This window comes from Arvicola amphibius, chromosome 3 (genome assembly GCF_903992535.2).
Source record: "Arvicola amphibius chromosome 3, mArvAmp1.2, whole genome shotgun sequence".
In the NCBI taxonomy this organism is placed as follows: Eukaryota; Metazoa; Chordata; class Mammalia; order Rodentia; family Cricetidae; genus Arvicola; species Arvicola amphibius.
In genome coordinates this window covers 106,895,845-106,909,642 of record NC_052049.1, presented here as the reverse complement: position 1 = coordinate 106,909,642, position 13,798 = coordinate 106,895,845, and the positions used below count along the sequence as shown (strand labels likewise).

The window sequence follows — 13,798 nt, the reverse complement described above, 5'->3', positions numbered from 1 at the left end:
TGTGATCACCAATAATCAAGTCAATAGATCATGCAATAGTATTCTAAACAATGAAATGGATTTATAGATAAATATTTAAAAGATTATTTTGAATAAATCAAAGTTAAGAACATATAAATAAAGTTTTTATTTGCATTAAGTTTTAGAAATGCCAACCAGTTCACTGTGACAATGTGAAAATCAGCTGTTGTCTATGGGCAGACATCAAGAGTCATGAAACATAATCAACTATTTGTTATTTTGACTACAGCAATAGTTCTTGATAAAATGTGTCAAAGCAATCTTTGTCCTTCCTACATATGCTCAGTTTCACATATTTCACTCTCCCCTGGATGAATTTGAGCATGATGATGTTTCACTAAATAAAATGAATCTGTTGGATCCAAAAGATTTTTAGTATTTTGTAAAACTTGTAAATTTATTGTGAAAGATAGTATCTGCAAATGTTGATTCATTCCATATCAAGTATTAAGTTTTTTACTTTTTTGTGTCTACTTCTTGAACTTTGGGGAGTATTAGACATCTCAGTTAAGATCTTCACTCCTTTGGCTCGTACATCCACATATAGTCTACTTCCTCATTGCCTTTCTTTAACAGTTTATGTAATGTAGCTGGATCTATTTTCTACTGAATTCTGAGTGCTGTTTTACTTCTCAATACCTTAAAGAATTCTTGAATTAGTTTGATCATTGATTCCTTAGAGAATTTGGAGAAAGCTCTTATATTCTCTGGTACTAAAGACAGCTGTTCTCTTTCTTTTCTAATTGCTAAACTCTCGGATTTCTTTTTCTGTTTTGTTTTGTTTTTCAAGACAGGGTTTCCCTGTAGTTTCTAGAGCCTGTCCTGGAACTAGCTCTTGTAGACCAGGCTGGCCTCGAATTCAGAGATCTGCCTGCCTCTGCCTCCCGAGTGCTGGTATTAAAGGCGAGCGCCACCACCATTCGGCTTCAGATTTCTTATATCACAGCTAATTGAATAACAAATTTTAGTTAATAATACATCATGATGGTCTGGGGATATATTTCCTTTACAGTGTTTTTGTATAAGAATATATTGACTCATGTAGTCAGGAGACAGATGAAAATCAAGTGATTTCACATACTCTAAATTGAAAAGAAAATGTTAAAACACATTGAGCAGAATCTGAAGACTGAAATTATAAAACTTATCTGCTACTGTTTTCCCCTATTTCTCTTGATTTTCTTTTGCATTTGTTCTGTCTTCTCAAATGATTAATGATTAGGATGGACCTAGGATCCAGTTACAGGTTTCTAAGCATTCCATATTAGTGAGCCAGTCAGTACATCTCACATTGCATTTTTTCTGAAAAATAAAATTTGTATTTTGACAGGTCTATACATGTGTATCATGCATTTTTCATTTTGATTGCTCTTAAATCTAGCCTCTCTCATCTTCCTTCCTCTCATGTCTACCAATCTACTAATCTCATTTTCACGACTGTGTGTATGGATTTCTGTCTTCTGGTTATTTCAGAAATATTTGTGTCCTTGTTTTTGGAACTACTTGTTGGTTTCTGATTGGCACAGTGCTGACACTACTGAAGGCAGTGACTGTCCAGCTCCCAGATTCCACCAGTCTTCTATCAGTTCTGTGGAAGGAAATTGCTACAATAATCATCTAAAGAGAGATAGTTGTACATTTCTTCCTAAATATTTATGTTTATACCCTTAAGTAAAAGTTATTCTCATTATCAACAAGAGAAGTTTCCATTTACACTGAACAGTAAATATACACTCGTGGCTTTCTGGGATGCTGAGAATAAGGTTTTATAAGGTTTGAAACCTAAACAAGGCTTTGTACTACTCTACCTCCCAAGGCTCAAAAAATATTGAAAATGGGAGTCAGAAGGAACGTAAGAAGTAGAAGACAGGGAGAGAAGCAGTAAAAATACGTCATCTATAACACAATCATTATAGTCATTAAATAAAAGAAGCTGTGATTACTTCTACTGAGCTGTCTCAAGAGAGGCCCACTCACAATTATTCACGAATAGTGGAGCAGTTAATGGGATAAGACATCTTATTGCTGACCTACAGACAAAGAAAGGCTTAAAAAAGATTTAGAAATTTTTTTAACATCAGTTAGAGAAAAATGTGAATTAACATTTCATTTACATGAAAAAAGATTTTTCTCTTTCAAAGCACTAATACATGCTTAACAATTTTCTGGAAAAAAATTGAAAAAAATACAATAATATATTTTAAAATATTTGGATATTGGATGTAGTTATGTAGCTCTGTGGTATAGTGCTTGACTAATACACAGGTTCCTGTGAGATCAATTCCAAACCCAAAAATAAATTAGATATAATGTATATTACAAGGGAGAATAAAACTGAAAAGAAAGAGCATATTTTCAGTAGAACATTTTTTTTTCACCCATCTTTCATTTGCCAACAATGTCTTATCTCCTAACCAAGAATCTCCCCAATGCTTTCTTCACATCTTTGTTCCTCAAACTATATATTAATGGGTTAAGCATGGGGATCACTGTGGTATAGAACACAGAAGACACTTTCTCTTGTTCTAGAGAGGTACTTGAAGAAGGCTTCAAGTACATAAAGGTGATAGACCCAAAAAAGATTCCCACAGCCATGAGATGAGAACTGCAGGTTCCAAAGGCTTTGGACCGTCCCTCTGATGACCTGATGCGAATGATGCTACAAAAGATGAAGACATAGGAGATTGCAACAGCTACAGTGGGCACCAAGGTGTTGATCCCTCCAATGACAAATATAAGAAGCTCATTGAGATGTGTATTAGAGCAGGAGAGGTTGAGGAGGGGGAGAACATCACAGAAATAATGGGTTATGATGTGGGATTTACAAAAGTTCAGTTTTATCAAAGCACTTGTGTGCACAATGGCACAAAAAAGCCCTAGGATAAAGGCAACTAGCACTAACAGTGAGCAGAGCCTAGAGGACATGGTCACATTGTACAGCAATGGTCTGCAGATGGCCACATAGCGATCATATGCCATAGCAGTCAGGAGGTAACCTTCACTCACCACAAAGATTGCAAAGAAAAAGAACTGAGCCACACACTCTGAATAAAAGATTAAATTTTTCTTCCCAAGAAAGTTCACCAGCATTTTGGGTGTAATAACAGTGGAATAGCAGAGGTCAACGAAAGATAAGCAGCTGAGGAAATAATACATGGGTGTGTGCAGCATTGGACTGATCGTGATGAGCAGGATCATACCCAGGTTCCCCACTACTGTCACCACATAGATTCCCAGAAACAGAAGGAAGAGTGGGAAAAGGAGTTCTTTCTTCTGAGTTAATCCCACTAACACAAAAACAGCTGCAGTAGAATGGTTCCCCATTGTCATTCTTTAAAGATTTCTGTGAAAATAAAGAATAAGACTTCAGGTTACTGTTATACCACTAACAACATGCCTGATATCAATTGCAACTAAGAATTACATAAACATTCTTCTTCCAGATGAAACCAAATGCTTCAGAGTGAGGTTAGAGATCACCAACGTATTATTTTCATCTACGTTCCATGGTCATCTAATATATCTCGATTAACTTTATCTCAAAGTCAATTATAAGTTTAGATTACAAAATTAACTGCTTCCTTAAAGATTTAGAAGCATTTGCCTTCTGGATTTAACAGCAAAATAAAAATATTGTTCTACAGAGAAAGGGAAGGATTTCCAGGCTGTTCAAGAGTAAAAATTCTGTGTGTGTGTTTGCTCATGCATTTAAAAATTCCAACTCAAAGAGGTCAGACAGAGGATTGCTGTTGTTTGAAAGTCCAGCTGTTGCGACATAGAATGTAGCATCAACTTCACTTATAGTGTTACGGTCTTTCCAAAAGAAAAATGCTAAGTGATCTAACCAAATGAAAGGTCAATAAAATAAATGAACAAATAATAAAAAGTAGAGGAGGTTGTGGAGGATTCTAATACTATTTCTCTGGATTCTTTACATATAGATATCTTCAAAATAGTCACAAAACAGAAACCAATAATTCCCTGGCATAATTGCATTGAAAATAGATTTTATGTCCAGCTGTACAGAAGGTAGATATGTACATGTATAAAAAAGAAGTGAGTCACCCCAAGAAAGAAAATGACTCTAATCTAGAGTACACATGTAAAACTTCCTGGATCCCTAAAATTGATAGTAAAGACTGAGAACAAAGCTGTTTCTGAACTGCACTCTGGTGTAACACAAAACCCAGGGATACAGTTGCTTACCCACAAGGTTAGCAAAGAGACTTTTGTCTCACTCAACCATTCTCAAAATAGTCAGATGCTTAGCACCCCAGCCATCAGCAAAGAAGCCATCACATAACCCTTAAACAGGAAGGTAATCATCATAAGACAGGAGCATTTACTATTGAACATGCTAGGAAGACTTCTATTACTGTAAACTAGACCATTTCAGTAATTGAAGCCCACAGTGCTTTTGACCCTGGATATGAACAAAAAAAGTTATATGTACTCTTCTTTTCTCAAGAAACAGCAGACTTCAGTTTTCAAATTTTTCTGCATGAAATGTTTCCATGGATAGGGTCATATTGATTGAAAGTGTGTGTTGTTGGAGTAGAGTTAGAAAATGCAACTAGAGATAACCACTGTCCTACATACATCCCCTCTTTTAGGCCTCCCTCTTTTCTCGTCACACATTGCATGTTGTTTCCATGCACTTTATCTGCATTATGGCACTGAATTCTTGAAAACTCTTGAAGGTGTATGTTTATCTAATGTAGAAATAGAGGTTTGGAAAATTTAAGAGTAGATTCAGTATTTGGTTCTCAGTGTATATGGTTGTAGGTCAATCCTTGCACCATTGCTATTTTTTTCTGAAATTAGTTATCTAAATCATCACTAAACTGGAATGTGAGAGACTGTCAATCTGAGTCATTTCAGATGTCAAAGCATAGTATATATTTCTAAAGCTTCCATAAAGAGGGATTCTAAATGATGTGCAAGAATAGGGGCAAGCTCTCCCCTTGCAGTGAACTACCTGAGAATGCCGATCATCCTAGACTACTTAACACAGCAAGGTAATGAATGGTTGCGGCAAAGAGTACTTTGTTCCAGAATTTTATCTAATTTGAAAAAACTAGAATTGGGGAAAATAGATGGTTTTTTGCACAGAAGTGTTTAAGGAAATCAAAAAGCTTCAGAACCCCAGTGAGGTTCTCTGAACCACAGCTGGTTAAATTTGGACTCAAAATCATTCCTTCAGATCATGTGACCTAGTCATAATAAAACATAATAAAGTAACAAGAGAATGACAGGAAAAGAAACAGGAAGACATTATCTACTGAAAAGAATATTGCAACAAATGCTTCCACATAAAGTTGAGATATTGCATGTGAGTGAACATGGTTGTTATGCCCACTGTCCCTCTATCACACTTTTGCCATAAATGAAACTGGCCACTTACCTAGGTCCTGCACGGAAAGCAAAGTCCTTAGAAGGTGCTTGGTTTCTTTTTCATGTAACAGATGAACAAACTGTCAGTATCCTGACACAGATCACCTCCAGCTTCCTAGGACCCATAATCATGAGTGTTATGTGAGGTGGAGCTTTTATATGCTGCTTCTGGGATTTTGTATTAGGAAGAGAAGACATTCACATGTACACAAATCCACTAAAGTTCCCAGCATTTAAGAACATCCCCTAAGAATTACTTCTGAAGTTCATGTTAACATCTGTCCCAAGAGTAATGAAGACTGGAAAGAAAATCCTTATTATGTATTCACAAGTTCTCCATGAAGATGTAAAATTAAGGCACATGTTAGTTGTTGGTTTCTGACTCAAATATTATTGATTTTTTTATAGGTAGAAGGCTTTCTTTCTTTTGACTTTGAGTAACTAAAAACAAAACAGAAGCAATAACATCAACAAATATACTGTTTACATTCTGAGAGGCCTTGAGAGAGGCACTCTAGGAATCAGTACCATATGGCTGGGTGAGACACAAGCATGCTTGCTCCCAGGGTCAAGGTCATGGAAAACAATATGTCCTTCAGGAGTTTACCAAATTTTCCATTTTGCTTTTTTGTTTTTATTTAGTAATGTATTTAACAAAGTGAATTGTTGCCTAAATAACAACTTAATTATAACCTTTGGCAAGTTCATAGGGTCTTCAGTCCAATTCAGAAAACAAGCTAAAATCTCCAGTTATACTTTCATTTTTTTCTCCTTGTAGATCTGTTCATAAAATATAAAAATTTTGTTGAAAATGAAACCAACATATGCATGAGTGAACTCCATGGATTGGATTCAATATTTGTTACATGACTTGGAGATCTGTGTTCTGCTTTGAAATGAGGCAATCGCAAAGCTACTTATAATCTCTCCACACTGATTCAGTTTTCCTGATGTGTATCCTGACACAGAAGATCTAGAGACCTTGCTTTATCTTGTTTTTGTCTTTCTACATCTTCGCCATGGTGGGAAACCTGCTCATACTCCTTGCAAGGTATCTTCTACTAGACTTCACATAACCATGTAATTCTTCCTGTGTCAGCTGTTCATGTGTGACATACTTCCCCTTAAGTGAGTTTTTCCAAGATGTTGCTCTGCCTCTCAGAAATAGCCAAGCCATCACCTGTGCAGGTTGTTTTAGCCCTCCTTTCACTATTTCCTGGATTGTGCAGAATGTATCCTGTACACAGTAATGGCCTATGACCACTTTATGGCCATATACCACTCTCTAAGGTACTCACCAATCATGAACCACAAAGTGCGTGCTATCCTGGCAATAGGAATATCATTTTTGGGCAGTATTCAGGCTACATTTCTGACCACTCTCACCTTGCAGTTGCCCTACTGTGGCCCCAATAGTTCACAAATGTGGTGAACTATTACTTCTGTGATATCCCTGCTATGTTAAAGCTTGCTTGTGCAGACACATCAGCCCTGGAGATGGTGGGGCTCATCAGTGTGGGCCTGATGCCCCTCAGCTGCTTCCTCCTCATCCTCACCTCCTACAGCTGCATCCTCTGCTCCATTCTGCAAATCCAATCTGCTGAGGGCCGGCATGGAGCTTTCTCCACCTGCAGTGCCCACCTCATTGCCATCCTCCTTGCCTTTTTTCAGTGGTCCTCATATACCTCCAGCCTACTCCCAATCCCTGGCTTAATGCAGCTGCTCTGGTCTTGAATAGCCTGGTCACACCCATGCTTAATCCTTTGATCTATAGCTTGAGAAATAAGGAAGTAAAATGTTCTCTGAAGAAAGTGCTACAGCAAGAAAGTGCCACTTCTGTCTAAGATGTGATAGAGAAAGGCTTAAATCCTTACACATTAGTAATATGATAACGTCTTCTTCAAATGCTTTTTCTTTTTCTTCAAGGAATAGCGCAGATATGGTTACTGCTTTGAAGACTTTGGAATCAAATACAAATTACTCAAGGTGAACTAATGAATTATTTCATCAGCAAGGACTTTTTCCAGCTACAAAAATGTCTTTTCTTTTACCCAATTTATCCATACAACTTGTTGTGTTCCTTACTCTACTGCTTCTTCATCAACATATGTTTTTTAAAATGCCTAATTGTTTGCAATAAATAAGTAAGCTCGCCTTTTAAAGTCTTGGCATTCTTAATGTAATTGGAAGAAGTTTAATTGATTGCTTTGTCATACATTTCTGATTTCTGACACATAACCAAGTTATGTATCTAAACATTCCTCCAGAATGGGACCTTGTCTTTCTATTATAGATAAATCAGAATACTGTTATTTTCAGCCATTTCTGAAACATTTGTATTGGTCTTATACCAAGAGTATAGAAAAGAATGTAGAAATAGTATACAGGAGACTCCATTAAGGCCAGGCAAAATCTTTTGTTTTTATTACTACAAAATTATAATTTTGTTTTAGAATCCTCAGCACTTCCCAGAGTCCTTGCAATCTCTAAGCTGCAGTTGATTTGTCATTTCAAGCATTTTGTTTACACATAATGTGTAAACATTGTAAACCTACAGTCTGTCACCTGTGTGTCCTCCTGTAACTTTTCTTTCCTCCTGTTTGTGCGAAGACTGGTAGAGTCCTTGTATTTATTTGAGTGTGTGTGTGTGTGTGTGTGTGTGTTTGTGTATGTATGTATGTGTGTGTGTGAATGTCTGAATCTGTGTGAGTATAAGCAGTGCTGTTGGATAATGCTTTTGTCCACTCTAAAGATATTCTCTCATATTGGTTTAATAAAATGCTGATTGGCAAGTAGCCAGGCAAGAAGTAAAGGCAGGCAGCCACACTAAGAGAATTCTGGGAAAAGAAAAGGCCAAGTCTCAGACACCAGCCAGATGCAGAGGAAGAAAGATGAGAATTCCTCACTGATAAAAGTTACCAAACCACATGACAAAATTATGGGTTAATTTAAGTTTTAAGAGTTAGTTAATAATAAGCTTGAGCTAATAGGCCAAACAGTTTATAATTATTATAAGCCTCTGTGTATTTCTTTGAGAATGAATGTCTGTGGGACTGGGCATGACAGAAACTTCTGTCTACAAATGGTGCTGAAACCTTTGGCAAGAATTTTCACATAAAGCCTGAGAGAGCTAAAAGAAAAATAATCCTGACAGACAAGGACAGAGTCACACACAGCTTTTTGGTAACTGTCTTTTCTCTGGTAGACTGTTTGTTGGCAGTGAGCAGAGGAGTGGCTTCTTTTTTTCAGTTTTTTTGAGTCAGGGATTTTCTGCATAACAGTCCTAGCTGACCTGAAACTAACTCTTGTAGATTGGCCTTAAACTCACAGAGATCTGTCTGCCTCTGCCTACCAAGTGCTGGGATTAAAGGCATGTGCCACCACTGCCTTGCTTGAGATGTGGTTTCATTAAGAGAGGCTTCTTGTCTCAGCAATAGAGGCAAAAGGCTCACAGATCTTTTAAGAGGCTCTGCCACCAAACCTTTAAATGGTGTTGATGAACAGCCAGCATCAGGTTTCTTGGTATTGGTATTGACCTACAAACATCACAGAGTTGTGGCAATAAATCTGATCTAACAGTATCTCTGCCATGAAGCTAGACTCTCAAAGCTAAGAAATGGAGTGGAGCCAAGCTGCCAAAACTCCAGCTTTAATTCAAGCCATATTGCCTCGCAGATCAAAGACTCATAGGTTCAGGAAAAGATAAAAATATACAGTAAAGATAGATTCAGAATTAAAAAAAAAGATTGAAAACCTCTAAATAGTTTAGAGTTTAAAAATATGCATAGGCTTGATAGAGAAAAGAAAAAGGTTAAAGAAAGTCCTTAAATGTGAAGTGCTGTGGGATAATGCTTTTGCATACTGTAAAGACCTGTCACTCAAATTGATTTAATAAAGCACTGATTGTTCAGTAGCCAGGCAGGAATTATAGGTGGGGCAATCAGACTAAGAGATTTCTGGAAAAAAGAAAGACAGAGATGCAGTCACCAGCCAGAGCAAGCAAGATGACGGAAGAAGCAGGATGTGACCTGCCCCACTGAAAAAGATACTGAGCCATATGGCTAACATAGATAAGAATAATGGGTTAATATAAGTTATAAGAGCTAATACAAAGCCTGAGCTAATTGATCAATCAGTTTATAACTTATGTAGACCTGTGTGTGATTTTCTTTGGGACTTGCCGGCTGTGGGACCTGGGCAGGATGGAAACCCCAATGAGCAGGCCCTCATGTTACATGAAGAGGCATGTCTCTGTTTCTCTCCCTTTTCCCCCTACCACTCCCCCCAGTCTTTCTGTCTACATCTCTCTCTCTCCTCTCTTCCTACCATTTTAATAAACTCCATACTCAAAGTACGCCTGCAATGCATATTCTGTCACCCTCAGCAGTTTGAGCTCAATCAACTATGGGACTTGGCAAAGGTACCTCTGGCTCCATATCTTAACAGATTAAACCATACAAAATTTCAGTAAAATAAATGAAACAACAATAAGAAGTTGATAAGATTGCAGGAGATTCTAACACAGATTCTCTTGAATACACACACACACACACACACACACACACTCAAAATATCCACACAAAATAAGAAATGATGACTCCCCAGTCCTACTGCACTGGAAGTAGATTTTATATCCAGATGGACAAAAGGTAGATATGAATGTGTATAAAAATGATGAGTCACTCCAAGAAGGAAAATGATTCTTAGCAAGACACTCAAGCAACTCTTCCTGGATTCCTACAATGTTGGTAAAGGCTGAAGATGCATCTGTTTCCCCACTTCACTCTGGTGAAACACAGGTTCCTGGGATATAGTTACTTACTCCAAGGTTATTAAGGAGAATTTCCGCCCACCAAACTGTTCTCAAAATTGTCAGCTGCTTAACACCCTAGTCATAAGCAATGAAGCTGTTGCATATAGCCCTTAAAACAAAGACATAATCGTTATAAGAGAGTAGCATTTGTGTTGAACATGCTAGGAAGACATCTATTACTATAAACATGACCATTTCAGTAATTTAAACCCACAGTGCTTTTGACCCAGCTTGAAAACTTACAGTCACATGCTACAGTTCTCCCCTTAAGAAACATTACAAGCCAGCAAGTCCACTGTTTTTAAGTGTCAAATAGTTTTCTGATGGAGCCATATTGAATGACAATATGTATACAGTGTGGAGTACTGTTAGAAAGGGCAGCTGGAGAGAATGACTAGCATCCACTGGTTTCCTCTTCTTCTTTTCCCTCTTTCCCACCTCTTTCTTTTGCTCACATTACATGCTATTTCCATATACTTTAACTTCTTTATAGTATTGAATTCTTTTTAAAAATCTGAAGGATTATGAATTTCTGATGTATATATCCAGGATCAAATAATTTGAGAGTATTTGTGATGAGGCATGAGTATATGGATCCAGAAAAATCCAGTCACCAAGTCATTGTTGATATTTGACTGACATTTGTCATCAAAATCTGAGAGAATGAGTGATTGCCAATGTGAATAGGTTGGCCCAGATTTCTAAAGACTCCCATAAAGGGGAATTCTAGATATGTGCAAGAGTAGGGACAAACAGCTCCCTTGCGGTAACTACATGGGAATGGAGCTCATCGTAGGCAGCTTAATACAGCAAGAGAATTATTGCAGCAAAGAATACTCTGTACCAGGATTTTATATAATTTGGAGAAAATTTGGTTTGTGTAAAACAGAAAAGAAAAATGATGATTCTGACATTAACAAAGCTTATCAACAGGGATATAATATACTGGGGAATAATGAAAAATATTCCCCTAAAGCGCCTCTCAAAGGAAAGAACCCCTTGTTTCCAATTTCATAACCTCTGTGTTTCCCAATATCTTTTGAAAGCAAAGGGACAAATTAGGTTTAAAAGCTGAAATTATGGATAGATTCAACATCAGCCGAGTCTTAACTTCATTGCTGATCTTGCTAGAGCTTCTGAAGTCAGGAGGAACCAAAGGATTGTTTGAGATGAATGAAATAATGATCTCTATCATCATGGTCTAAGATTCTTCCTTCGCCATTATCAGGAAGCCAGCTACTGTTTATGAAGGGAAACGTATTTAGGTTGATTTTACCCTTGCTTTCTTTCTCTGGGAAATAATTGTAGACTAATGAGCATGATTCAGAGGCACTAGGATAGACATCCTACAGAAATGCTTAAGGAAATCAAATGCTTCAGAGTTGTGGAAACCCCAGTGAGGCTCTCTGTACCACAACTGGCTAAGTTTGGACTAGGAATCATTCCTTCAGATGATTGTGTGACAGTCATAAAAATAAGAAAGGATGACAGGAAAGGAGAAAGGAAGATATTATCTACTGGAGAGAACACTGAAACAAATACTTTCAGTAAGGCTGAGGCATTGCATATGAGTGAACATGGTTGTTATGCCAATGCTCTATCAGATTATTGCCATAAATGAGAGTGGGCACTTACATAGATATTGCAGAGAAGCAAAGTTCTTAGAAATTGCTTGGTTTCTTTTTCATGAAACAAATAATTATTATGATGTACAAAGATATGCCTTCTGTTTTCTTACACACATTAGGATCAAAAGACAAATTAACATTTTTTTCTCAAGTGAATTTTCAATATTCTTCTGAAAGAACAAACTATCAGTGTCCTGAAGCAGACCACCTCTAGCTACCCAGGATTCATTAGCAATTGTGCGGTGTGATGTGCTGCTTTTATGTGATACTTCTGGGACTTGGAACTTATTAGGAATAGAAATTATTCTTATCTACACCAATACCCTAGAGTCTCTAGCATTTAAGAGCAGTCTGCAAGAATGACTTTTGGCTCCATGTTAACATCTGTCCCAAGAGAAATGATGGTTTTGCAGTCCTTATTATGTATTTGTAAGTTCTCTGAAGATGCAAAATTAAGTTAGATGTCAATTGCTGTTTCTTTACTAAGATTTTATTTTTTATATAGAAAATAATTTCTTTGGCTTTGAGTAACTTAAAACAAAACAAAACTGTTCTCTTAGTTAAAGTTTCTATTGCTTCCATAAAAATAAGCATGAACAAAAGGCAAGTTGGAGAGGAAAGGGTTTATTTGGCTTACACTTCAGCTTTGCTGTTCATCACTGAAAGAATTCAGGAGAATTACTCAAGTAGGACAGGATCCCAGAGACAAGAGTTGGTGGAGAAGCCAAGGATTGGAGCTGCTTACTTGTTTGCTTCACCTGACATGCTCAGGCCACCTTTCTTATAGAACCCAGGACCACCTGCCCAGGAGGAACACTACCCAACCAAGGCTGGGCCCTCCCCATTGATCATTAAATAAGAAAACACCTTACAGATGGATCTCAAGGATGCATTTCCTCAACTGATGATCCTTCCTCTCTGATGACTCTAGTTTATGGCAAGTTAACAGAAGAAAACAGTCAGTATATCTGTTAATATTTTATTTGTACTGCCTTGGGAGAAGAGCTTTGTTGATGAAGAAGAAGTAAACAGGTCTTAGTCACTCAAGGCTAAGTGACTGGGGAAGAAGCAAGTTGGCTCTTGCCAGTCTCAAGATCAGGTTCCTGTGTTTTTGAATATTTTATTCCAACAATATCTTTAGAGATTTGTCATCCCACCATTTTATACAGAATTCTTCTCCTTACCTCAGTCTCTCGTTTTTCATAGCTTGTTGTGGTTGTAACTGAATCTTGCTGTGTAACCAAATGACTCAGCTTTAAAATTTTCTTGCCTCAGCATCCAAGTGCTTGAAACACACATAGGCCTGACTGCTTTTGCTATTTTTGTTAATTTCATTTACTGAAAAAATACTATCCCTATATAATATATCCTGATTTGGGCTTCCTTTCCCTGAACTCCTAACAATTCTTCACCACTCTTCCCTTCAGAATTCACCCCTCTTTTCATCTTTCAGAAAGTAAACAGGGTTCTAAGGGAAAATAATAATAGAAAACAAGATAGAAAAGCATTAAATAAGACAAATTAAACAAAAGGAAAAGAGCCCAAGAAAAGGCAGAAGAAAAAGATACACATGCAGAGACCCACTCATTTGCATACTCAGGAAACCAATAAAAACACTAAACTGGAAGCCATGATATATACGATGTATATGCCAAGGACCTGTATACCTGTAAATTATAAATTAAAAACTAAGTTGTTAAATCCCTGTCATAACATTATGAGACAATTCAAAGATGGAATTGAGTTCATTTTCTGTTGGCCATCTACTGCTGGGAAAGGGCCTATTTTTTAAGAGTAATTTATTTCCCCAGCGAGACTCTCTTACTGGAAGAAATTTTCATTTGCAAGTGGTTATCAATTGGAGATAGCTTCTGGGTTAGGAATGGGGCATGTGTCCACTTTCCCTTTTGGCTCTAGGATACCTCTGTTACAGATTTCTTAA

General features: G+C 37.2%; 1 protein-coding gene and 1 pseudogene across 1 annotated transcript; one reads left to right on the top strand and one right to left on the bottom strand.

The window, feature by feature from the left end:
* Positions 1-2,424: 2,424 nt before the first annotated feature.
* On the bottom strand, positions 2,425-3,351 carry LOC119810500 (olfactory receptor 8D1-like). The gene has a single exon (XM_038324009.1). It carries the CDS (start codon positions 3,349-3,351, stop codon positions 2,425-2,427), a length of 927 nt encoding a protein of 308 aa, XP_038179937.1.
* A 3,313-nt stretch (positions 3,352-6,664) lies between these two features.
* On the top strand, positions 6,665-7,259 carry LOC119809334 (annotated as a pseudogene).
* The last annotated feature ends 6,539 nt before the right edge of the window (positions 7,260-13,798 follow it).